This window comes from Equus quagga, chromosome 14 (genome assembly GCF_021613505.1).
Source record: "Equus quagga isolate Etosha38 chromosome 14, UCLA_HA_Equagga_1.0, whole genome shotgun sequence".
Classification (NCBI taxonomy): domain Eukaryota; kingdom Metazoa; phylum Chordata; class Mammalia; order Perissodactyla; family Equidae; genus Equus; species Equus quagga.
This window is the reverse complement of record NC_060280.1, coordinates 68390097-68414993: the sequence shown is the minus strand read 5'-3', so window position 1 is coordinate 68414993 and position 24897 is coordinate 68390097. Positions and strand designations below refer to the sequence as shown.

Genomic DNA, 24897 nt, shown 5'->3' with positions numbered 1-24897 from the left:
CGAGAGGCACTGAGTCTTGTACAGAAAACACAAAACTGAAGGCCTTGGCCTTGTTTCATGTGAAAATGATCTTCTTGGGGAGTAGGTTGGTTAGACACCTCTGAACTTAAATCCACGTCCCTAGAGATCCTGAAGCAATGAAAACTACTCCTGTGTCTGGCCCGGCTCTGTCAGCTTTAGTAATCAATGCCTTGGTCTGCCAGCTAACACACCATTGTGGCAAGGCCTTCTCCTGATTCTTGCAAGGGAATTTCAGAGAAGCCAGTAGGGTCCTGATCTGTGACCTATCTGATCTGGGATCAAGGAAACCAGTTCATCTTCATTTAGCGTTCCTTATACCTCAGTCATTGTATACATTCTAATCTTGCTTTGTCTAAGTACCACCTAGAAAATTGAACACACTTAAAAAAAGTGTAAATGCATACATTAGCCTCATCCTATGCAGTAATATAAATAAATAAAAGTACAGGTTGGATTCACTGCATAATTTTTTTTCTAATACTCATTAAAATAAATATGAAAAGATCGCAGTTAAAAATAGTTCTGCCACATTGTACCTAAAATCATCTCAGTGCCACTGATCACTCATGTATAACACTCCAGGGCAGGCTGATATTAACCCAAAGTGCTTTGAGGACCTCATTCCAGAGGAATTTTGTGGAGCAGGAGAAAAATAGACCCCACGTGAACCTCCAAACTAGATGTTCAAAGGAGATAATGGGATGAAAAGAGATGTTCTTATCTCTAAGAGACAAACACCTCAACTTTATTCTGCCTAATTCCCAGAGCCCCATCCTGACTCCAGCTCAGTGTCGCTGAACAACCAAATGGCTTTACTTGGAAGAAGGTCATGCTGGAGCCTCCGTGGATTGTGCCATACTCAATGGCGGTCTGGTCAGCCAGGTCATCCACCGACTCAATGGGCACATCCATGCGCTGCACAGTCAGGAAGGCTGCCAGGTTGGCCGTGTAGGATGAGATGATGATCAGCGTGAATGCCCACCTAGGCAGGAGAAGACCAGGAAGTCATCATTGCCTGGGCACTGCCAGGAGTCTTAGCCCCCATCCCAAGTTCTGCTGTGGAGACCAGGTGTCCTTCTTCTGAAGGAGCTCTCTGCTTAGTGTGAGAAGAGGAAGGGGGTAGGGCATACGATGTCAACAGAAATGACTAGTGTTTATGAGAGTTGCCTAGAAGACAGTTGGTTTTTCCCCCTTATTTCCTAAAGGAGGTGATCATTGGGTTGTCACTCAGAAGAGGTGTATCCGTGCATATGAACAGTTTGGGAGACTGTGAGAAACGAACTAGAGCACCAGATAAGGTGCCAGCTCTGGGGGCTCTGTTCAGAGCTACAGCAGGGATGGGCCCCCTGCCTCCTCCTGATGCAGCCAACCCTCAACGAGCATCGCCATGTGCTGAGCACCTGCCACGAGCCCCACACACGCTCATGCACTCCCTCAACTCAGGGAGGTAAAACTCTTATCCCAATTTTACAGATGCGGAAACTCAGAGAAGCAAAGTAATTCGCCAAGTAACACACTGATAATTCCATATTTTAAAACCAGTTCTACAAATTGTAACAGCAGAAACTCTTTAAGACTAACTGGTGAAAAACACTTTTGAACTGCTGAGAAGTCGGAATTAGAAAACACTCTCACAACGGTCATGATCTTCCAAAACAGAAGGTTGTTTTATGGGGTAGAGGGAACTCACCGAAAATTAGAATAGTTTTGTAACTCAGGCGGCACACACCCTAAAGCCATTAAAACCAGTTTGTTCTGTTAAGTGGGTTAAATAAGGCCTCTCCCACCTGGTCAGCAGTGTGGCTCTGCATCCCGATCCGTTTGTTTATAGGGGTTCAGAGATAGAAGGAAGCACAATTTGGGTCGGATAATCACAAATTCTGAATCAGTGGAGTCTGAATTAATGAGGCTTTACTCATCACGAAGACATTGCCAACTAAGGCACAGGGTTCACCACAGGAATCAGCAGGCGGCAGCTTCCAAGTAGATTTTCAAGAACAGGCAGTTCCGTTGTCCCCTGTGTCACTGTGTCCAAAAATTCCTGCAGGCTGCCTCCCAGGAGTGGGGTGACCCAGGCACCCACGGACTCAGTGGGCACATGGATGTGCCAGACCAGAGTAAAGTGATCTGGTTTTAGTTCTGGCTTTGTCCCATTCCACCTGTGAGCCCTTGGGGGAAAGCCACACGCCTCCTCTGGGCTCGTTTGGTTGTCTAATAAACGGGGATAATGTCTGCTCTGCCTGTCTTTGGAGAGTTGTGAGATCAAATGAGATAATAGGTCCTTGGTGACTAATAATCTGTAAAGGACTAGATGAACGCAAGATGTAGAGAAATGTAGAGATAGACCCTCAGCCTGAAGATGGAATGAAAATCATTTGGCCACCTTCCCTATTAGTGACCTGTAAGTGCCAGGTGTCCCTCTATCTTCCAGACCTGCTTTCCTTGCTCCTGCGTGGGATCTTACACTCTGCTGCAAGTTGTTTCTCATGACCATTCCCCAGAGGAGGCCAGGGGGTGAGTGACCCCCAGGCAGAGGCCAGTCTTCTGAAATGCTCAGCTCCACTTGCTAGTGCCCTGGGTAACGAGCCCAGGGTGTGGACATGACCTCTGAGTTGGCTGGGGAGGTTCCCTCAGCCCCCTGCTACACTCTAGCATCTGTTCCACCCTAGGTGGCCATGTGGCTGTTTATGCCACTGGTCACAAGAGGAGTCAGAGAGCATAGGTAGTTCAGTGCAAGCCCATTGCCTCTGCTGAGAAAGCAAATCATGCCCACGCTCTCTCCAGAGGGGTCAGTGGAAGCTTGTTCCTGTGTGAAAGGGGCATTATCAGTTGTAAAGCTGGCATTCTCATTAGTGACATGGCATTCTGTCACTTGCTCTGGGTGATGAAGCCAAAGGAGGCCACAATGGCCATGTTTTCTGACTTCCCACTCCCCCAGGGAGCTAACCAAGCTGAGGCCCTGATTTGAAAACCAAGAACTCTGAGAGGCAGACAGGCACACTAACACCTCAGGGTCGGGGCTGGGGAGGGCTGAGCCCCCTCCCACACACTCCGTGGAGCGGAGCAACCCAGTCGCCTGTGGCCAGCTTGCAGGACAGGTGGTCCTCTGCAGCTCTCAGGCAGGAGGGAATTCCTAGGGGGCGGGGAGCTGACAGGTGGATGAAACAGGCAATGGGCCCTACGTGCAGAGCATGGGAACAAGCACACTCTGGAAGAAACAGCCCCAGATGGAAAGAGATCAAAATCCGCAGCTGACTTCTGCTCATCTCCTGGGTTTCTGCCTAGATTTCCTGGATTTCAGGGGAGCTCTGTAGCCATCCCTGCTGAGATCATCCATTCTTCTGGGGAACATGGGACCTGGTTCCCCATGTAAATCCACTCGTGACTTCTGGGCACTATCTGATAATGGTTGAGCGCCTTGCCCAACTGGTTTAAATCTTACTGTATTTATCATTTATCAGGGAAAATGGACACCCCAGCTGGGAAAGGGTCACTGTCCTAGCTGCGTTTTCACCTCCCCATCAGCCACAGTCCAGCGGATCCTCAGGTAACTGTCCAGACCACCCCCTGCCCCGAGCACTGGTGCCCAAGGGTGAAGACGCCACTTTTCCCTTGGCTTACACAGGCTGAGAAGGAGCGGCAGAAGCAAGGTTGTAAGTCCTATAAGCGGTGAGAGCCAAACCCAACAGAGGGCTTTTGAGTGAAGATGGGGAGCTTGTACTCTGCAAACCTGCCTCTAGACTACACATAGATATTTCATTTCCCCCATAATGGTCCAATAGCAATTATTAGTCCATACATTTACGTAGCACTTTCGAGTTTTCAAAGAGCTTTCCTGTACATCGAGTCATTCGACCGTGTTCTTTTTGCCCTGGATGAGCCAAGCGGAGAGGGGAGTTTCAGGCAGAGGCTGGCTGACTACTGTGTGGACCAGAGCTTGAACTACTTGCTGTCAACTCTCTCCCCGAGGTCCTGCCCACTCTGAGTGACTGAGAGTTTCCATTTTCCCACCCCTGCTGAAGTGGACAGGTCTGGCAAGCCCAAAGCCAGTGCAGAGGGACAAAGCTCTAGGAAGCAGGTAGAGGGGTCATCAAGTGGCAGCCGCTGGGACTCCTCCTGCAGGGACTTCCTGTGCACGCTCCTATTTGCAAACATCTGCATGTGTCTTCGCAGGTCATTTCCAGGTCAGGAAGTTATCACTGCTTTGCTGTGGGCCTTCCAGCTGTTTTCTCACTCCATCCCCCTTCCTGCCTTGGCTCCCCTCTGTATCCAGATCTCCGAGGCAGAGCAAGGGAAAGGATGAGATGCCACACAGTTCATCCACCCACTGCCCCCAAACCTTCTGAGCGGCAGAAGGCAGCTCAGCTCCCCGCTAGCCTATTTGGAAAGACAGAGGCCTCAGGCTCTCCTACAGTGATGCTAAGGTTCCTGCCCACCTGCAGCCTAGCTGGAGCAGGGCTTATCCGAGGACCCCCTTGGGTTCTCCACCCCATTGGACCAGGCCGCTTCTCTGCCCGGGATCTTACCAGACGCCACTGACACAGCGGGTGGACAAGGCGCGAGGGGCGATGGTGGAGCCCTGCTGCATGAAGCCCCCGACCGGAAACCAGAGGCTGTTTCCGAGGGAGTACTGATTGACCAGGAGGTTGCACCGGCCCTGGGCACACGGGTGGGGGCTGTACCACTCGTAGGGGGTCAACCTGCAGGAGAAAAGGAACATAGACCAGTGCCACGGCAGGCGGTGAGAAGGGAAGACAGGGGTGCTGGGGGGTTGGGGAGCTCTCCTTTCCGGCCTCACCTCTGTGCCTCAGTAACTGGCCTTGTGGCCTTGGGCAAGCCACTTCCCGTTGCTGAACTTGGATTTCCCCCAGCGAAAATGAGGAGGTTGGAATACATTGGCAGTTTTAGAATTGTTTTTCTTTTTTTTTCAAAATAAATTCTAGTGGAACTCCAATATACAAAACAGATGACAGTGGAGCCCCTTGACTGGAAACTAGGAGTGTCAAGGGGTCAAGGGGTGGGAAGTTGCTTCTTCTGCACCCCCAGTCCCCCAAGGTGATCACAGGGGACCCCAAGGATCCCCAAGAACCACAGTTCAAAAACACTCAGCCTAGAACAGTGGTTCTCAAACTTCAGCCTACATCAAGACACCAAGAAGGCTTGTTAAAACAAAGATTGCTTGGCTCCACTGCTGAAGCTTCTGACTCAGTAAACCTGGGTGAGGCCTAAGAATCTGCAAGTTCTTAGATGATGCTGATGCCCCTGGCCCAGGGGCCACACTTTGAGAAACACTGGCCTAGATGGTCCCTCAGGCTGTGGTCCTTAACCATGTGTGAGTTTCAGACTCACTTGGGAGCTTTTAAAAAATGCCAATGACTAGATTTCACTCTCAGAGGTTCTGGTTTAATTTGTCCAGGTAGGGCCTGGGCATCAGTATTTTTTTAAGGTTCCCTGGGTGAGTGTGATGAGCACACAGGGTCGAGAAGGGCTGCTCTAAGCTCTCTGCCTTTGGGTGAGGCAGGTGGCACTCCCTCCCACTGTGCCTCTCAGCCTCACACCAGCCTCTCTGAGCAGTGCCTCTGATGTCTAGAACGCCCTTCATTCCTGCCTGCCAGACACACGCTTCCCGTCCTCTGTTCAACGGCCCCAGCCAGTCTCCCCCACAGAGCCTTCCCCCACAGAGAGAGATGAGTAGGGGTGTGAGCCAAGCAGGGCAGGAGCTGCGTGTTCATAGGGTGTATCTGTCATCACTGGCTTCCTCGTCCCTCCACTCAGCCTGATCTGCACTTGGGACTCTGCAGTGGCCTGCCCACATCTACCTGGCTGCTGCTTGTTTCCGAATACAATGCCGACGTGCCATCAGTGCCCCTGTGTCCTGAGATGCGCTCCTTCCCTCTGTGGCCTGCAGAGCTGGCTTGTACTCGTGGTGTCTGACCTCGATGGATCCCGAGCCTACAGGCCACTGGAACTGAGCTTTGAACATACAGATTCCCAGGCCTCACCCCTGGAGATTCTGAGACTATCAGACATGGAAATTCAAAATTGTAAAAGCTGCCTGTGTGACTTTGATATCAGGTGGCTTGTGAACAGCCTTAGATCAGCGGTTTTCAAACATTTTTTCCCCTCTAAAATCTTACCCAGAAGAACAATATATGAGATAAAAGTGGAGCTGGTCTGGATGAAGACGGGGTGAGGCCCCGGAGCTGACTGCCCAGCCCCTCTCACCACCCCTCCGAAGTCTCTGATACCTCTCAGGAGCCTTCTTGCTCCATAGAACCCTGCACGAAAACCACTCCCTTAGGTCAGATTATCCCAAGCTCAGATGTTATACATATATATAGGGTATTATATGTACAATGTATATATATGATGTATATCTATATATACACACACATATATATAGGCTGTATGGTCAGACCTTTAGTACATTTTCTTGTTGATCTTTTTGTTAATGCTGAATCCTGGGGAGTGGTGTGTATGTTGGGGGGAGCAGGGAAGAGGATCTGTTTAAACCTCCAGGGCTGCTTGAAAAGCTTCGGACTGCAGTGGGCACGGTGAAGCAGGCTTGTGTGCATATGCCTCTGGTAACCAAGCCCTAAGGCCATTTATAGGGACCTCGAGGTCACCTGAGAGCTGTGGGGTCTACCTATGGGGCTCAGTCAAAGGTGCAAGAGTGAACGACAGAGCAGTGGAACTGGGACTCAGGCGACCATTCCTGAAAGGAGCAGCGGACAGAGTGATGAGGTGGGGAGAGGACGTGTCAGACTGTGTGCCAGCTCCCGCACGGCTTGCCCGTTGTCACTGACAACAGACACTTGACAGTGGCGATGCCTACAGGCCCAAGGGGGGCAGGTGGCACTTGAGTGGCACACAGCAGGCTTTGAAGATGACCAGGTGGTAAGCAACCTTTCTCTGTATGGCTGGTTCTCGCAGGCCCAAGGATGGCTTTCCTGGACTTGGCTTTGTTCTCCACTGGAAGAGGCACCTGGTGAGTGATGCGATGCCTCCTGGCAGGCTGGGAACTGTCCCAGAGGTTAGGCACCCTGAGGTCCTTGGGGCTCCGTTTTTTTAACTGGAGAGAGCACATGCTCCCTTTGAGTCACTGAACAGGCAGGCTCTTGGGGAAGACCCCACCCCACAGAGGTGGAACATATACTGTAGAATCATCTGTTCCTGCCACTGTGGCCCCGAGGCAAAGGAGATCCCTGAGGAAACATCTGGAACAGAGTCACTGCCAGCTCTCTCGAAGCTCAGCCTGAGCAATTCTCTGCTCCTGCGGAGCAGCCCTTTCTAGTCCTCCGTATGGTAAGCTGAGCACTGAGCAGGGAGCAGAGATTCTGAATGAGTGACCCCTGAGCCACTAGGGTTTGTTCTGCTCTGCATAGTAAGTTGGCTCTCCCGAAGCCCAGGCTGGTCCAACAGCCCTTAGCCTCAGAGAGAAACAACCTCTCTGTGCACATTCTTGGGAGACCTCGGCCACGGGATGCTCCTCAGGGTCTTCCGGGGGCTCAGGAACAGTCTCTCGTTTCCAGGGAGAGGGGAGACCTTATTCTTCTCAACCCCTGATCTGGACCATTTGTCTCAACATTACTTGCAAATGCCTCTCTCCATCCTGTCCTCCTGCTATCTGCCACCCTCCATGGTTCCCATTCAATGAGGCAGCTGTGTTTTCACAGGCAGATCTGGGTTGGGGAAGGGCCAGGCCCTCTTCACAGAAGGCCTTCTCCCTTGCCTTCTCCAAGGCCTCTGGTCGCCCCCCCGCGACCCCAGATTCAAAGGCTCTGTGTCTTGTCATTCAGCACTTTGTGACAGATCTTGGCAAAGAGTGACACCAGGGCAGCCAAAGGCATACTGCTTAATCGGAGTGATCTTCCTGTCACCTCCTCCCCTCCTCTCCTTCCCAAGGCTCATACACAAGCAGGGGGCCTTGGACTGGGGAGCGGGAGGGGGAAGAAGCAGGGGTGCAGAAGCAACTTCGGACAAGCTCACCTATCTGCGTTGCGCACGTTAGCGGATGGGCGTGTAGATGGGTGGATGGGTAGTACCAGGTCGACAGCTGGTCAGAGAGCAGTTCAGGTCCTGAGTCCCTCTCCCGTCCCTCTAATTTGGCACCCTCTAATTTGGCACCAAGGTCTTATCAACCCCCTTTCCTGCTCCCCACCCCCTCCCTTGCAGTTCCCAGAGGTGGACACTAGGTGGCGGTGTGAGGACAGGGACGGGGAGAGGAGTGTACCTAGCCACCAGGAAGAGGACGCAGCTGACCGCCAGATAGGCTAGAAGCATGAAGAGCCAGACGCCCGGAGAAAATGGGTCCAGGAAGGAGAAATAGCCGGGTTTGCGACCCTGGAAAGGGAGATAAAAACAAGATTCACTGTACACATTCAGTCAGAATGGCCCTTGGACAGGGCAGGGCTGGCCAGGGGGTGTCGGGAGCATGGGCCTGCCCCAGATTGCATTGCTTTGGGTTTTGGGTGATTAGTTTAAATGACAGTGGGGCTGAAGATGTAGAGGCGGCTACTCCGAAACCCCTGTCCAGCCCTCATTTCAGCAGATGAACAAAAGAACAGCCCAGGCCACGTCACTTCCTAGGTTGAGGGTGGCTTTGTGCTGGGCAAGTGGGACAGCCCCGAGTGACCCTTGTGGACTGCCCTGTGTCCTCCCGGGGGAGGTGTGGTGGGCTCAGGGGCACCTTTGGGCTGTTGATGTCTATGGGGCTGGAGCACGACAATAGCACCAGCCCTCTTTGCCATGCGTGTCTTTCTCATGAGGATGCTATTGCAATCGCTCAGCTGGGGCTTTTGTTTGCAGAGTGATCCCAGACACACTAAGACCTTCTCATGTAAACCTCAAAACCGTGCTGTGAGGCACAGATTATTATCTTCATTTAGATACTAAATTTAGAAACTAAACTAGTAAAGAAACCGAAGCCCAGGGCAGTCAAGACATGTGTCCAAGTTTACACAGCGAGAAAGTGGAAGAGCCGGGACTCAAGGGCGCACTTTCTGACACAAAACCCAGGGCTCCTACCACAATGCTGGGGGAAAACATGGTTTGTCCCCAGCCCAGGGGTGTGCTTGGCCAGAGTCATGAGAGCCGAAGGATGGAGCCAGGAACAGAAACCTGGGCACCAAGCTCCCGGTCATTTTCTGCAGGACAGTATGGATGGATGGATGGACAGTAGTAAAATGGAATGAGAAGGACAGAGTTCAATAGTCTGCTCTCAGGCTTTAGCTGTGTGATCCCAGGCAAGTACACACCCCTCTCTCGCCTTGGACGGAGCTAGACTAGATCAAAAGTGACACACTGGTGGCCTGCAGACTACATACAGCCCTCAGACAACTTGTTATTTACCCTGCAAGGTTTACCCTTTTTCTGTTAGTTGCTAACATTAAATGATTGGGAGATTCACATAAAAATTCATATTTCTGGCTTTTTAAAAAAAATGGGGTGATCTGGCAACACTGGGGCTACATTGTCCCCTGGCTGGAGCTGAGAGTGGCTGCCCACTTTAGATGGGGTCTGCCCTCTGCAGCATGCCACGGCTACCTTGGTCTGGCACCAGGCTTGCTTCTTTATTTACTATGAAACCACTGGACTAGAGGCTCCCTCAGGACCATTCAAAATTGAAAATGATACGATTATATTCTAGAAATCTAGGAAGTCCGTGGATAGAACTGAAAATCAGTATTAAGCTCAGAGGTTCTAGGAACAGGTAAACTGTCATGCTCAAGATCTTATCAGTCATGGCACAACCTCGACATCACGGTAGGTCATTTTTAAGCTGAGGTCCCCAGAAACCCAAAGGGGAACTACCTATACAGCCCAATCATGGGGGACTTTCAACCTCGCTTCCGGTGGGTTTCCGCCCCTTCTCGGCAAGCCTGTAGGCACATTCCAGAAGCACTTGGGGGTACAGTTTTACACTCCCATTTGGGGACACAGCCCAGAGGGTGCAAAGTGAGGAAGTAAATAGCTTCCCTCTGTCAAAGGGGCAGCTGCTCTTGGACCTTGCAGCCCTTCTACAGTGTGACAGTGACCTCTTGGGTGGTCTGTCTGAGACTGGTTTTCTTTCCCAGTATGGCTTAGACTAGGGAACTGCCCTTTGCTACCAACTGCGAGTTCTCTCCTTCTTGTGCATCCATGCTTGATCTGCATAGAACATTCAGGTGATTTATCTGGAAAATGAAACAACTTGAGAGACAAAGCCTAGGAACTAACAGAACAGAAGAGGAATGGGGAGGAGACTATTCGAGCAAGTCTGGACCCATCACTACATAAATTCTCTAATAGAAAGAAGGACTCAAGAGCAGCAGAATTGGAGTCCCCAGTTAGTCATTCCCGTGTCCATCATGGCTGAGCGTGTCTTCATCATCATCCTAAGAGCCAGTGGCAGCAACAGGAAGACACAGAGAGTGCAGAATCCATACACACAGTCCAGAGGGGGATAAAGAAGCTGATCATGCTTACACACTTGCCACAGCAGAAATCACTAGTTTAGTCCATTCCTGGGGTCCTCCTATACCCCAGAGTTTCTCTGACCAAATGTACACGAATTCTACGTGCCCTGTCACTCATGACTATTTCGCTCAGTGTCTCTAAATTGAGAGACATCCAGGAGAAGAAAACCTTTTATTGTTGCTTTCTGAATCTGAAACCCCATTAGATGATCAATGTCGGAAATCTATACCTGATTATATCACAACGAGTGAAATTGAGAAAAATGACAGCACTATTTAAAGCTGCCATATTTGGTTATTGGTGATAAGGAAGGATGCCCAGCCATGGGAAAAATTCCTGGAGACTCAAGTTATAAAACATAGCACATCACACAAACAAGGATCAAGACATAAACACAGCTCCCCTGGAAACATATCAGTCACGTTGGCAAGGCAACATCTGATTCCACTTGTGATTGACTGACGCCAACTAGAAGAGCAAGGAATGGGCAGTCATTTGAGATTTGGGTCTGGGCGTATACAGGCTTGGCTTGGGTTGAGCCCAAGCTGCTTATAGGATGCCAAAGAGAAGTACATTACTTGCAAAGCTCTGAACGCCTACGATTTTTTTCTGTGCGGATGCTTTAGATTGCTTCCTTCCCAAAAGACATCTGAGTTACTGGTGCTCAGGGCAAATCAGGTGTCATGTGCCACAGGCATTTCTTCCAAATAAGAGATTTTCCTTAACCCAAAGGATCTATGATGGTGACGGTTTTCTTCTGAAGAACCCAAAATGCGTCACTATATTCTCTTGATTTCAACACCCAGTTCTCCATATTGACAGATGGAAGAACTGAGACCCAGGGAGGTTAAGTGCCTCGCTCAAATCATTGGTGATGGCTTCAATTTCTCTGGTGCTCATTCGTCAAGCTGTGCCACAGGGAGGTCGTGCTCTCCTCCATTCAAACGGCAGCTGTACCGCATCTTCCCCTCCTTTTCATCTTTGCAAGTTGCTCCAATAAAATCCCTAATCAATCCTATGCCTTCTCCCCAGTGCCAGCAGAATCCCAACCTACTCTAGCTCACCCCCTTCAAGTACTCTTAAACATTATTTATTTACACTCATCATCATTTATTGTGATTCTGTTGTATTTATAGGCACCTGTATTGATTTATACACATCTCTGTTGACTGCAAGTTGAGTCGGTTCCTTCTGCTGAGTATAAGCACTTTAAAGGTAGATAATTGGTTATATATAGTTTACGCCCTGAAGTCTGGGACAGGTCAAGCCCTGCAGATGGGATTGAAAGTTAGATGGAACCGAAATTAGAACTGGTTCCCTTGACTTTTGTACTGTGCTTCAGACTGACCACACCAGAACCAGCGTCCTTGATGCTGTCTGATGGTGGGAGAGACCAAAGGGCTGGCCACAATCCTGGCACGGTGAGGTCCTCTGAATGTTGGCAGTGGAGCTGCCCATGGAGCTATAAAGCAGCACTAAACTTCTCTTACATGTCGAAAGTTCCTCTTACCCTTAAAAAAGTTTCTGTAAACTCACTGATACCTCATTCTATGTGTATTGGAAGAAATGACATTAGAGTAGGGATGCAATTGCTTTTCCAGAGTGTGAAGCCAAATGCATCAGAATAATAGAGCAAGATAATGCAAGACAGATAGTGAATTAAAACACAGACTCTGGACCCAGACTGCCCAGGATGGAATCCTGGCTTTACCACTTACAAACTATGTGACCCTGAGCAAGCTACTTAACCTCTCTGGGCCTCCGTTTCCTCTTTTGTGACAGAGGATAATAATGAAACCTACCTCATGGGGTTGATTTGAGAGCTAATGCATTAACGCATAGGAAGGTCTATGTATGTGTTGGCTCCCCCTGTCTAACAGGAGTCATGAGTGAAGGGGGAGGAGGGAGGTGGTATGTGACAAAGGAGGGAACTTCATTTTATACTGATGCTCCTCAGTGGACAAGAAGTACTATTTTCTGTCCTATAGTGACACATGCTAAAGCTACTTGGAGGGAAAATGCCATCTGGCTACAATCACTTTCCGTAACTCCCGGAGTTTCTATGGGTTATAATACATGACTCACGAGGGTTCCCCCAGGGATCTCCCAGGAAGCCATTAGGGCAATACCAAGCTCTCTTCTGGGAGGATGGCTCTTAGAAGCCAGTGATTCCATCTTTTGGAACTCAGTTCCACCTCAGCCTTCCCAGACAGAGTGTGTCAGATGTGTAGTGGGTCCCCTCATGTTTGTGTAAGGGGTGTGTACCCTAGACACCATTTCCCTACATACAAACTAGTGAGACCAACTCTCTGCCGTCACCACACCCCATTCCCTCCCCAGCAGAGCCAATGACAACGGCTCGTTGTGTCCTCCATATGGTTTTTCCAGTCTTTGGAACTGAATGGCAATTTATAGAGAGGTTTCCTTCAACTCTCAGCAGTGACCAATGGTCAAAACACTCTCTAGGGCTGAAGAGATAAGAGAACACAGTCTCCACGACTCCTTCTGGAAGAGGCAGAAGGAGGTGATTTCTCCTTGTCCCACCCCAGGAATCCATGGACAGCCTCCCTCAGTGTGTCTGCAAAGGATGGTCTTAAAGATATTTTGGTTTAGCATGCACTTTTCACTTCTGACTCTAAGAGGAGAAAAGAAGTAAGCAATTAATTCCTCTTCACAGAAGACACCCAGATGGATTTGTTGCCTATATATAACCTAGATGCCAGCGTGTCTATTCTCACTTTGCTGGTTGGAAATCTGGTATGAGGAGACCTACGTTCTAATCCTGGCACTGACCTTGACTTGCTGAGTAATCCTAGGCAAGCCACTCAACTTCTCTGGGTGCCAATTTCTTCTCCCACAAAATGGAACACCACAATCAACATGAAGGCAGAGGATGAGAACTACTAAAGTGATGTTGATAAAATACCTTGAGCTTCTTGAGAGACGAGCACTTAATAAATAACCAATATTCAAATGATTATACATTCAGGGAGCCGCATGTCCATCATGTGGGCTATCACATTACTTAGCTCTCAGGAATAGAACTCTATTCATTTTCTGTTCTCTTATAAAAGGGTATTAAGCAGTATTAGAAATGATTCACTGGTTTACTTAGCATTGTTCTCCATTTTCCTAGACAGTCTTTCTGAAATGAAACAGACCTTCTTGAGAATCGGGCAATACATCCAGCAAAAATGCTGGGTATTACTTTAATGTTGGCATTTCTTTCTTTCTCACTTTTCACAATCACTGTCTGCTTTCCTCTTTTTTTAAACTTTTCTTGAAAAGGATGACTTTAGCTAAGAGTTAAGAAGAGAGAAAGAAGAGTATGCAACTTTCCCATTTGTTAACCAAAGGAGGAGCAGGACATTATAGGGGAGAATAGTAAACTCACATTTTCAAGGGAGTCTTAGATGCTCTGACTGGCTTGGGACCCTGTATGGGATCATAGAGAGTACCCTCAGATTAGAAAGGATCTTGACAGTCTCCTAACAAATGGCCTCGACATAGAGAAATACACCTGCTATACTGTAAAGATAGGTAGTTGGAAGTATATGGGTTTGGAGACCGAAAACCTGGGTTCAATGCCACCTCCACCATTGCACTATCTACTCTTTCCACTGTGCCACTAGCTTCAGAATCCTTCTATGTAAAATGCAACTCATACTACCTGCCTTGGGGGATTGCTGAATTAAACCAGCAAGGTATGTGAAAGTGCTTCATAAATAAAGAAACACCAGACAGAAGTTAATCAACATACAAATATCCTGGACATATACCCAACCTCCTTAAATATGTCAACACTGAATTTTTAAAATGTGATTATCCATTTGGGGGCCCTATGTGCCAAAAGTCAAAGCCCAGGTTGGCTTCCGGCACACTCTGATGATGCCTTGCTACAATACTCAGTGTGTGCTTGAGGAATACATATTTACTTTAATATTAATCTGAGCAAAACATCATTAGGCAAACTGCTGGTGCAGAAAAAAAAAGAGGGAGAGAAAACTACATGATATACTGTAATGTCAAATAGGAATGTTTTTGTTTTTCTACACTCTTCTCCCCTCCATCACACAGACATTTGAGAGCTCACAGTCTGCATCTATACCATCAAACCCTGGAACGCAAAATGCCCTCGGGCTTGTACTGATATACTAAATCCTTGAACTTCTCAACAAAAAGAAATGAGCTAATATGTCAAGGAAATCAAGGGAGTCTTGAACTTCAGATGTCCTGTCATTTGACTCCCACAGTTGGAGGACCAGGGGACACCCCAGATTCTAAAGGCTAGATCCTCTATGTATGTCTTGGAAGCTCACCTGACCCCAGCCAGAGATTTTGATGCCTTCCCAGGTGGGTGGGATATTGTATGAGGGACATGCAGGCATCAAGAGGGAGACAGCAATGAGTTCAGGTGGCAGCCACGGCCAGGCCTGAGTAGAAGATGTTTCTGGGCTGCCGGAAACATCTGCCTTCCATCTCTTTCTGTTCTCAAGACCAAGGAGGTAAACGCCAGAAAGAAAAAACAAATCTATTTAGGTCACTCATCCTGCTGCTGAATACTGGGCCTCCTGACAGCAGCCAGGCTCCTGGGGCTCAGTACTGCTCAACCACGAGCCACAAAAAAAAGCGGTGCTCACTGCCCACAGGATCACATGGTACCTCCCTCCTCCTCTTCCTTTCTTCCTTCCATACTTATCAAGTAAATACTGCATGTTTAGGATCATTGCATTTTCCATACCAAAAGTTATATCATAAAAATTTATGGTGTGACAAGAGGGTACCTACCCCTCAATGCATCTCCCACCAGGATCTACTTAGGGAGGGAGAGATAAACAAAGAATATCATAATGCACTTATAAATGCTAGAATAGAGGTAGAGGCAGAGGCAGCAGCTCAGAGAAAGAAGAGATCAGCTCCATCAAGGGAGCTACAGTGAAGACAGAGTGCCATTTGAGCTGGATATTGAAGGCAGGGGAGAGCTTGTTAGACGGTTGAGAGGCAAGAAGACGAGCGTGACTCTAGATAAGCAGACAGGAAGAGGCTGACCTGATGGGAAAGTAGTGAGCAATACCGGGTGAAGGTGCCTGCAGCAAAGAACTGGAAGTGGAAAAGGAAAGACGAGCTTTGTTCTCCATGCTGACAAAATTGGCCTTTTTCTTGTAAGTGGATTTTTTTATTGGATAGCCAGTGAATGATTTTAAGTAGGAGGCTGATAGAATTACATTTGTAGAAAAAATAAAAATAAATTAAAAAAACAAACAACTCCCAGGCTGCAGTATGGGTCAAGGATGGGCTGCAGTGGGGAGCAATTCACACACATTTATTAAATATAATAGCTAGTACTTTATTGTGCATATGTCAGGCACTGTTATAAGTGCATTACATATGCATCCTCATTAAATTTGCATGAAAACCCATTTTTACAGACGAAGAAACTGAGACATGTGACACGCAGCTAGTAAGTGTCGGATCTGGGAACAGACCAGGCAGCCTCTAGAGTCTATGATTTTCACTCTACCATTTCTTAGTGAATGCTTATAATGACTGTGGCCCTTTGATGGGGATACTAATGGATAAGAAAAACCCTGCCCTCAAGGAGGACACAGGCCACTGGAATGGCAGAGTTCAGGTTAAACATAAGGAGAGCCTGAATCAGGGCAGAGGAAGTGGGGAAAGGCAGTATATTTGAGAACTATTTAGGAGGTGAGCTGACCCACTGAATGTGCCAGGTAAGAGAAGGGAATGGCAGCTCAGGTAACTGATGGAGATGCCACTACCTGAGATGTGGCAGAAGGGAGGAGGGAGAGACATACTGAGTGCAGTTTGCCATGTTTTTGCAGTGCCTGTGAGACGTCAAGGTGGAGACATCTAGAAATGTGTTAGAAATATGCTTCTGGGATTCAGGGGAGCAGGCAGGTTTAGATTTACAGATTTGGGAGTGGGTGAGATTACCCAGGTAGAGAGTTGGGAGAGTGAGAAGAGAAAAGGGCCATGGACATTTAAGGGGCAGAAGGAGAGAGAGGAATCAACAGAAATGATGGAGAAGGCAGTGATCAGAGAGGCAGGAGGAGCAGCAGGAGAAATGGTGACTTGGACTCTAGGAACAGAGAGAGTTGTATGGAGCAGGAGGCAGCGTGTGTAACAAACGGCAGGGCCAGACTCCTCAGCCAGCCTCTGAGTGGCAGGGGGTAGGTGGCCAGAAGAGCAAAACATTCTTCTGATTTTGGTCCTATAGATGCCTGAGAAGAAACAGAAATTATACTCCAAGATTAGGAAGAAGGAAAATATCCCATGATCAGCTCTTGACGATCCATGTTCATGAAAAATCCCAGATAATCTTAGATTGCTGGAAATTCACAAATTATTTCTGATTATCTTCAGCCTTCAGAGATACATACCTGCCACTACTTACTATTTTGGAGGGTTTTGCAGTGATTTCTAATGAGGCATTTATACTTTGGGTTAATTATTATGACTTTTGCGCACAGGTTTGATGATCACCAGATGCTCGCTTTTTGGTAATCATCGCTCATGACTCAGGTGACCTCAGTTATAGAACTAAAATAGAGGTTCGAGGTCATGATAGATTATAAACTAAATGAAATTAACCATATTTTTGCTCACAGATAACTAGCAATTAGAGAAAATTGACAAAATAATTAACACCCAGTATTCAACTTTAATTTCATGAACAACGCTATTATACTAGAGGGAGCTTCTCTATGTAATTTTAGGGTTAGGCTCTCATGGTGAGCTCTACAGAGCAATCCTTTGGCATTAGCTGTTCTTGCTAATGCCTCCTTTGTTTCAGATGCAGCAAAGTTCATCTCAGACTTGTTCTCACCAGCTCTTTCCTGGTTTAGTCGATTCTGGATTATTCTCTCCCCAGCTGACTTTTTGGTACTTTCTAAGCCTAGTGCCTCACACGCAGAATGCACTCAAGAAATATTTGTTGAATAAATGTACAAACAGTCAGTTCTGCTTAGTGTAAGCTGTTCGTGCCAGCACTCAGTTTTTGCTCAGCTGGGCCCCCTGTTATGAATCAGATCTGAGCATCCATGTGGCACACTAGTGCCTCAGCATGGAGGCTAGAGGAGGGGAGGAATCCTGACCAGACTGGGGAACTGTATCAGTTAGGGTTCTCAAGAGAGACAGAGAGAACCAGTAGGATATATATATGTGTGTGTGTGTGTGTGTGTGTGTGCACGTGTGTATCTGTGTGTGTGTATAAAGAGATTTTATTTTAAGGAATTGGCTCATGTGATTGCGGGAGCTGGTAAGTCCAAAATCTGTAGGGCAGGCTGGAAATTCAGGCAGGATTTCTATGTGATAGTCTTGAGGGAAATTCCTTCTCCTTTGAGAAACCTGTTTTTGCTCTTAAGGCCTTCAACTGATTGGGTGAGGCCCACCAACATTATCAAGGGTAATTTCCTTTACTGAAAGTCAACTGATGGTAGATGTTAATCACATCTACAAAATACCTTCACAGGAATAGCTATACTAGTGGTTGACCAAACATCTGGGCACCATAGCTTAGCCAAGCTGACACATAAAGCTTCACCTCCCAGGAGCTAATGCAGGGGAACTAAGACGGTAATAGGTTTGTGGGTGGTAGGAAACATTCGGCCAGCAATCCAATTAAGGATGTCCAGAGGATTGGTGCATTGGAGTTTGGTTCTGGCCAGAGTCAATATTCAGGACAGTGGTGCCCTGGGTGGTGAGGGTGGCACACCAGCAGATGCCCCCAGGTATTGGAAACTCTTGGGATCAGGTGCCTTCACCCACATGCCTCCTCATGGTCCATCAGGTCATGAGTGGGGCAAGCCTTCCCTCAGCGTTAATCAAGGAATCAAGGCCAGAGCTTGGTTCCATGGCCTGGCCACAAAAGGAGAGTTTGGAGGAAGGCTGTGTGTCTCCATTTCTTTGGATGCTCCCTCAGGGGTCAGCTGGGGAAGCAGAGGGCGGTGGGCTCAAGAAAAGGTGCTGGTTGGAAAACCGCCTAGGGAGGACTGACAGCTGTACTGATGATAAGAACACCGTCTTGAGAGTTAGGAGACCAACAGCCGTGAAGACCAATGAGAAAAGGTGCACAGGGCGCCTTACAGGACAAGTTATTCAAAGATCCCATGAATGAGGGTAGCGCTGGTGTCAGAGAGAAAGCACAGGCTCCAGTCACACCATGCCTGGGTTTGAACCCCATTCTTTCACTTGTTTCTATACGGCCTCATCCAAGTTTTGAGAACTGATTGCACCTGTCTCCTCATTTCTAAAGTAAGAACAACACAACTGTATTGGTTTCCCAGGGCTGCTGTGACAAACTGCCATAAACCGGCTGGTTGACAACAACAGAAATGTATTGTCTCCTAGTTCCGGAGGCTACAAGTTCAAAATCCAAGCCAGCCAGGCCGTGCTCCCTCTGTGGCTGTGGGGGAGGAAGCTTCCTTGTCTCTTCCAGCTTCTGGTGGGTGCTGGCAAGCCGTGGAGTTTTTTGGCTTGTAGATGCATCACTCCAGTCTGCCTCCAAATTCACATGGTCTTCTCCCCTGTATGTCTATGTGCAAATGTCTCTCTTTTTAGAAAGACACCAGTAATTGGATTAGGGCCCACCCTAATCCAGTATGACCAAATCTTAACTTGATTACATCTGCAAACACCCTATTTCCAAATGAGGTTACATTCACAGGTCCTGGGGGTTAGGACTTCATCATATCTTTTGAGAGAACACAATTCAACCCATAATAACAGCCCGCATCACAAATGCCTGAAGGAGTGTCAAAGACATAGGAGGTGCTCAATGAACGGGAGCTATCAGCATCATGGAAAAGAGTAGGAGGGATCAAAATCCCCCTTAATCCACAAGACAGACACATCAATAACAGCGTCGACTGTGACCAAATCCTCACATTTCTTTCTGTCTTAGCCTGGGGAGCTTGGGATTTTGATGCTGTCTCTTCTTTCAGAAGACGTGGCCCCCTTCCCCAAGCCAGGCAGTGACCACAATAGACACCGAGCCCCAGCACAGCACAGCACTCTTCCTAGCCGCCTGAGGGGGCTCTGCGACCAGGAGACCTTCCTCCCAGAGAATTGGGCCGCAGTTCCTGTTGCCCCAGCAGCTGCCAGCTACATGAGCCCAGGTTGGGGCTGTGAATACAGACAATCCCCTTTCCCTAGGGCTGGGGTTTGGGCCCGGGAAGGGGTCAGAGCTGGAGGGTCATTTCTTCAGCAGGCAGGTGGGGTGAGCTCTTGGTTCCTTCCCTGTTGGGCAGCCTTGTGGTGCCAGGTTATGCACTGGAATACAGCATGTTGGTGTGACCTTGGACAGCTAAAGTGACTAGAGTATTGGGGAAACCCACATAATAGCTGTGCACTTAGAGCCAGTTTGGATGAAAGGATGAGCGGAAGGCTCTCCTGGTTCAGTAAGGTGAACAAGGTCAAGTCAACCACGTGCTGGCAACATAATGACGATCCACTTTGTGGATGAGGGACAGCCAGGGTTACTCTCCCGATGCTTATGCCACCAGCCAGTATACTCTGATGTCACGTCCATCCTCTGCGGCCCGTTGGTGTGCTTTCACAAACTCATTTTGACACTTATTCTACTCAATCTAGCCAACCTAACCAGAGAATTCTTTTTAGTAAGGGATTCAGAAGAGGAGACAGGCCAGGTATAAGCGACATGAGATGATCTGCTCTCTCTTCACTAGTACAGATAATCAGTACATTCCCTCACCAGATGCAATGCTCAGAGGGAGCAGAGGTGGACCTGGGAGTCGGGGAAGGCCTCAGAATGCTGGGAGACTTATCTGGGCTGGAGGCTCCAGCCCCAAGGAGGAGGCAGAGTGACCGACAGGGCCAATCGCCAACACACTATGCACCAAGGGTTGAATAGTCACTCTTGGCCATCCCTATTCAGTGAGGCAGAAACAATTTTTACTGGAAAGCCCACAAGTGTGAATTTTCCATTCTTCCTCTTTGCAAGTCCGCACAGCTGATGGGGGCAAAAATAGCCCAGCACATTCGCATTTAAGTCTTGAAATCTAAATATTTCCATGAGTCATTCATTATTACCATGTAACTCAGTGTTTGCATGCAAATAACTTTAATGACATAAGTGCTTATAAAATAAGTCTCTTACCATATGAACCCGGTAAAGAATGCTAATTCCCAGAGTCATGAACGGCTTCGAGAAATCAATCACCTTCTCCCGTTCAGCAGTGATGGTGAGGCCTGCCACAGCCAGATCTGCTTTCTGAAAGGGACAGAGAGAGACCATCAGAGGGTGGCCACGTAAGATGGGGCACAGAGGCCGTCACTGATGGGGAGACGTTAGTCTGGTCTGGCTTTTCTGCTTGGGGAGGGATCCTAAGCAGCCACAGCATATCCCAGGTCTGAATGATCACTCACGAAATGACATGGATCTTGAAGCAATAACTCATGCCTTTTTGAAGTTAGACCCCTCTAAACATATAAACAATTATAAAAAGCAAGGGGGATCACTACAGGCTGTTCAGAGATGGACTCGAACTGCCTGAGGGGAGAGAGAACTGGCAGATAGGGCTCCCGGATTCTCAATATTGGGTAGTTTTTTTATTCAACATATTAATTCATTCAATCAACAAACTTCAGAGTCTCTCTGTCATGTAAGACACATCAGTGGGGGGAGTTACAGTGAAAGATAAAAATGATGAACACATAAGACATAAGAAACGATCTGATGTGACCACATTCACTTCATGGTGAGGAAATGGAGACCAAGAAACTGAGCAAGTGGCCCAATGTCATAAAGCTGGGACTGGAACTCAGTCCTCCTGGACCATCGGTCAATTAAGTTGTTGTCATGGCTAAAATTGAGGTGCCACAGGAGAATTAAAAGAAGGGGCTCTGGTCCCTTTCATGCAAAATCACCAGAATTTGTTCTGAAGATGTGTCTTCCCTTTCTCTTTGCCTCTATGTTGCATCTCAAGTGCCCACATCTGATGAGAGTCTGTTCTGAATTAAGGCCTTCTGGAAAAGGAGATGCCATAGGCTTCCTCAATACTCCTCTCTGTCAGGAAGTTCTTCCTTATATTTAATTTAAATCCACCCTGTTGCAAAGCAAGCTCGCTTCCTATTGGTCTGCTCCCCTATACCCAGAGCGATGGGAAACGCCCACAGCTGGCTTTCAGTTCTGGTCCATGCCCTGCCCTAACTAACTAACTAACCTAGCCTAGTTGCTTCACTTCTCCAGGCTTCCTTCATCTCATTCTTAAACCAAGGATGGGGGTTAAGAGAGTGCTAGGATGCTTCCCAGAAATTCTCTATCAGTGATTTTCAAACTGTGGTCCATGACCACCTGCATCAGAATTGCCTTCAGGGCTTATCAAAATGTGAATTCTGAGTCTCACCCCAGACCCCCTGGACCAGACTCTCTGGGGTAGGATCCAGGAATCTGTATTTGTAGTAAGTTGCCCAGGTGATTCTGACTTGTAACAATCCTTAAGAACCATGTCTATAGCCTAGGCATGTCTCTCAGACTGCCTTCCAATGGTTTACATTTCAGCTTCTTTAACTCCTCTTCTAATGCTGGTGGATTAGAAGAATCCCCATGACTCTTCCTAAATCATTGCAAAGAAAGTAGGGAGACAGACATGCTGGCCCTCATTTTACACATGAGGGAATTTGTGATTTGTGTACAAGAAGGATAAATCCATTGGCAAAGGTCAGTTTCTTTCACATCTCAACCCCAAACCTCCACTCCCAATTCACGTTCCATCTGCTAGAGCGGCCCCGTGGTCCAGCATAGGTTAGCAAACTCAGGGCCTTACATATTGAGGCCAGGCTTCAAAGAAACAAGAAGACAGATGTAAGAGATTTTTAATACAAAACGAAAAATGTGACTGACTCGTTGGGCTCAGTCTGTGTTTCCCCCAGAGAATGTTGATTCCTGCCATCAAGTGAATCACCCCTTGGGTCAGAGAGTGAGGTTTGATTAGAGGATGGTCAGCACCTTCATTGGAGGGGCCGTTTGGAGAGTGGTAGGGCCTTTCAGAACCTCTGCCCCTCAATGACAGTGACACCGACTTGAGTTCAGCTCACGAGCACCGCTGTAAAGCAACCGAAATCAACCACAAATGCCAGCAGGTGCAACGCCAGTCCCATGTGTGTGGGCTGATGGCAAGCCAGCAGCCCAGCCCTGCCCGAAACTTGGGAGGAGGAGGTTAGAATGAAATGGGTTGGAATGAAGGAAGTGAAGGAAATATTAGGAAAAGCAAAACCGATAAAATGGGCAAGAGGTAAACATAGCATCCAGTCCTTTCTCTAGTTATTAAAAAAAAAAATATATATATATATGTCCAAATCAATTAACCAAAGTCAATAACTCGATTCCCAAGTTTCTTTTCCCCTCACACAGCTTTCCTCCAAAAAGGGCGAACTTTGGATTAAAATTTGGAAATCATTTCACAAGTTTATAAAAGTTGGCCAACAATGACACTATGGCAAAGCCATTCCATACGGAGAGAAAGCTGGAGACGGACAGCAGCCCAGGAGGGCCCTTTCCTGAGGACGTGCAGAATGACCATGTACCCAGGGAGGGTTTGCCTCAAGCTCAGACAGGGCATTTCTCTCTATTCACAAATAGACACTTTCCAAAACTGGGCCAAACAGAAAAGCTGCCTCCTGTGGACAATGCTGACTCATTGCCCCCAGCCTGTCTCTCTTTGCTTTGTCCCACTCAAGAGTAAGTTGGGGTAGGGGAGGCAGAGAAGGAGGAAAGAGACAGTAAAGGGCAATGACAAGCTGAAAGAAACATGGGGGTTTTGTGGTGGTTGTTTTCTATCTTTAATGGACTCAGTATAGAACAGTAATTATCTACCCCGGCTTCAATGCACCCCAGGGCATCAGCGACAACCTCCTGGGATCAGGTTATTCCAGAAGACGTGCAAGCATTTTATTTTACCTTAGTTAAAAAGACATTACGCTATAAAGCAGTCTTAGATGAGGAGATAATGTGCCATGAAACCAAACTAACAACCAAAGAGGGTTGGGAGTGTAAAAATGCTAGCAGTTGCCAGAGTGGGAGCTGAGGGAAGTGTGGGAACCATGGCAGCTCATTCGAGGCCTTCTCCACCTCTGGCCACTTGTGGGGAGTGGAAGCTGTGCTCTCCAGTGGAAAGAGCAGTCGACAGGACATCAGAAGACCTGGCTGTCATCGCAGCTGGGCCACACACTCAGTGTGACCTTGGGCATGTTATTCCACTCTCTGGGCCTTGGTTTCCTCCACTGTAAAATGAAAGGGTTCAACTAGATGCTCTCTAAGCTCTTTCCCAGCTCCTAAACCCCAAGCTTTCATTTTGCCTGGCTACAAGAAGCAGAGCTTAGTCTAATTGACCCCTATTTTGCTCTAGAAGATCAGATGGCGGTCGGCAGAATTGAATGTTATCAAGCAGTCGAGGAGAATGAGCTCTGAGGAGGAAACTCTTTATCGGACTAGTCAGCAAAGAGCAGCAGCTGACAGGGACTCAAGGCAGGGACATTTTATTTTGGGGAAGGAAATCCAGAAAGGTCAGGAAGATGCAAAACCATCTGGAGTGAGCAGGTCTGGAAGTGTAGCCCCGGGGGTTGGGAAACCAGAAAAGAGAAGGATGCCCGGAGCCAGAGAAGGAAGAGACGGAAGCCTAGTCAGAGGAAGTGGCAGAGAGTTCTCTGTGCTTCACTATGTTCCTGGTCGTGTTGTGCATGTGTGTGTGCACGCACAGGCGTGTATAAATACATTCCCTCCAAAAGAAAGACCTCTCTCCTCTCCCCAGCGTTGACTGAAAGCGTTCTTTGAAGAGCTTCATGTTCTGCCTCTGAGAGATCCCCTCTTTCATCACCTGGATGTTTGTGGAATTTACAAGGGGAGGGCAGGCTGCAGCTGACTTCCAAAACACACCATCCTCCGCCACATGGAGTTTAATAGGGGTCTTGTAACTGCCACTGCTGCTATCAAAGCCTGAAGGCTCGGCGCGGCCTCTGCTCTTCTCCTGGGATCTGGGGCCTGGCTGGGAGGAAGGCAGCGAATGCACAGCTGGGCTCCAGTCTGCATCCGCTGGAGCCTCCTGCTCCCACCCTGCGCTTTCCTGAGAACGTCAGCAGGAGGGGTCTGATGGCAGAACCAGATCCTAGGTGATCGGAGGTGAACAAAGATCTCCTCTGTCTCCTTTTCCTTCTCTTTTAGACACCTGCTGCCCCCTTTGGGGCAAAATTCTCTCTCTTCCCCTCGGCAGTGCCCCAGGACCACTGCATGGACCTCTAGCTCCCTCAGCCCCGCCTCCCTCTGCCTGGCAGCCCACCCCACCCCCCCCCCACAAGCTAATGAGAGGATGGGTGGGGTCAGAAGACCTGGCTCTGGCCCTTGTCTGCCATATGTCTATAGCAACTCACTTACCCTCTCTG

At 48.2% G+C, this 24897-nt stretch overlaps 1 protein-coding gene across 1 annotated transcript in view; it reads right to left on the bottom strand.

Annotated features, from left to right (window-relative positions):
• The window catches only part of GRIK4 (glutamate ionotropic receptor kainate type subunit 4), a 388041-nt gene that overhangs the window by 21832 nt on the left and 341312 nt on the right, over window positions 1-24897 (bottom strand). Inside the window, exons 13-16 of the mRNA XM_046684804.1 lie at window positions 20618-20731; window positions 8255-8364; window positions 4548-4721; window positions 838-1003 (exon numbers count right to left, since the gene is read on the bottom strand). Coding sequence (XP_046540760.1) covers window positions 838-1003; window positions 4548-4721; window positions 8255-8364; window positions 20618-20731 — 564 coding nt within the window. The remainder of the gene's footprint in view (window positions 1-837; window positions 1004-4547; window positions 4722-8254; window positions 8365-20617; window positions 20732-24897) is intronic.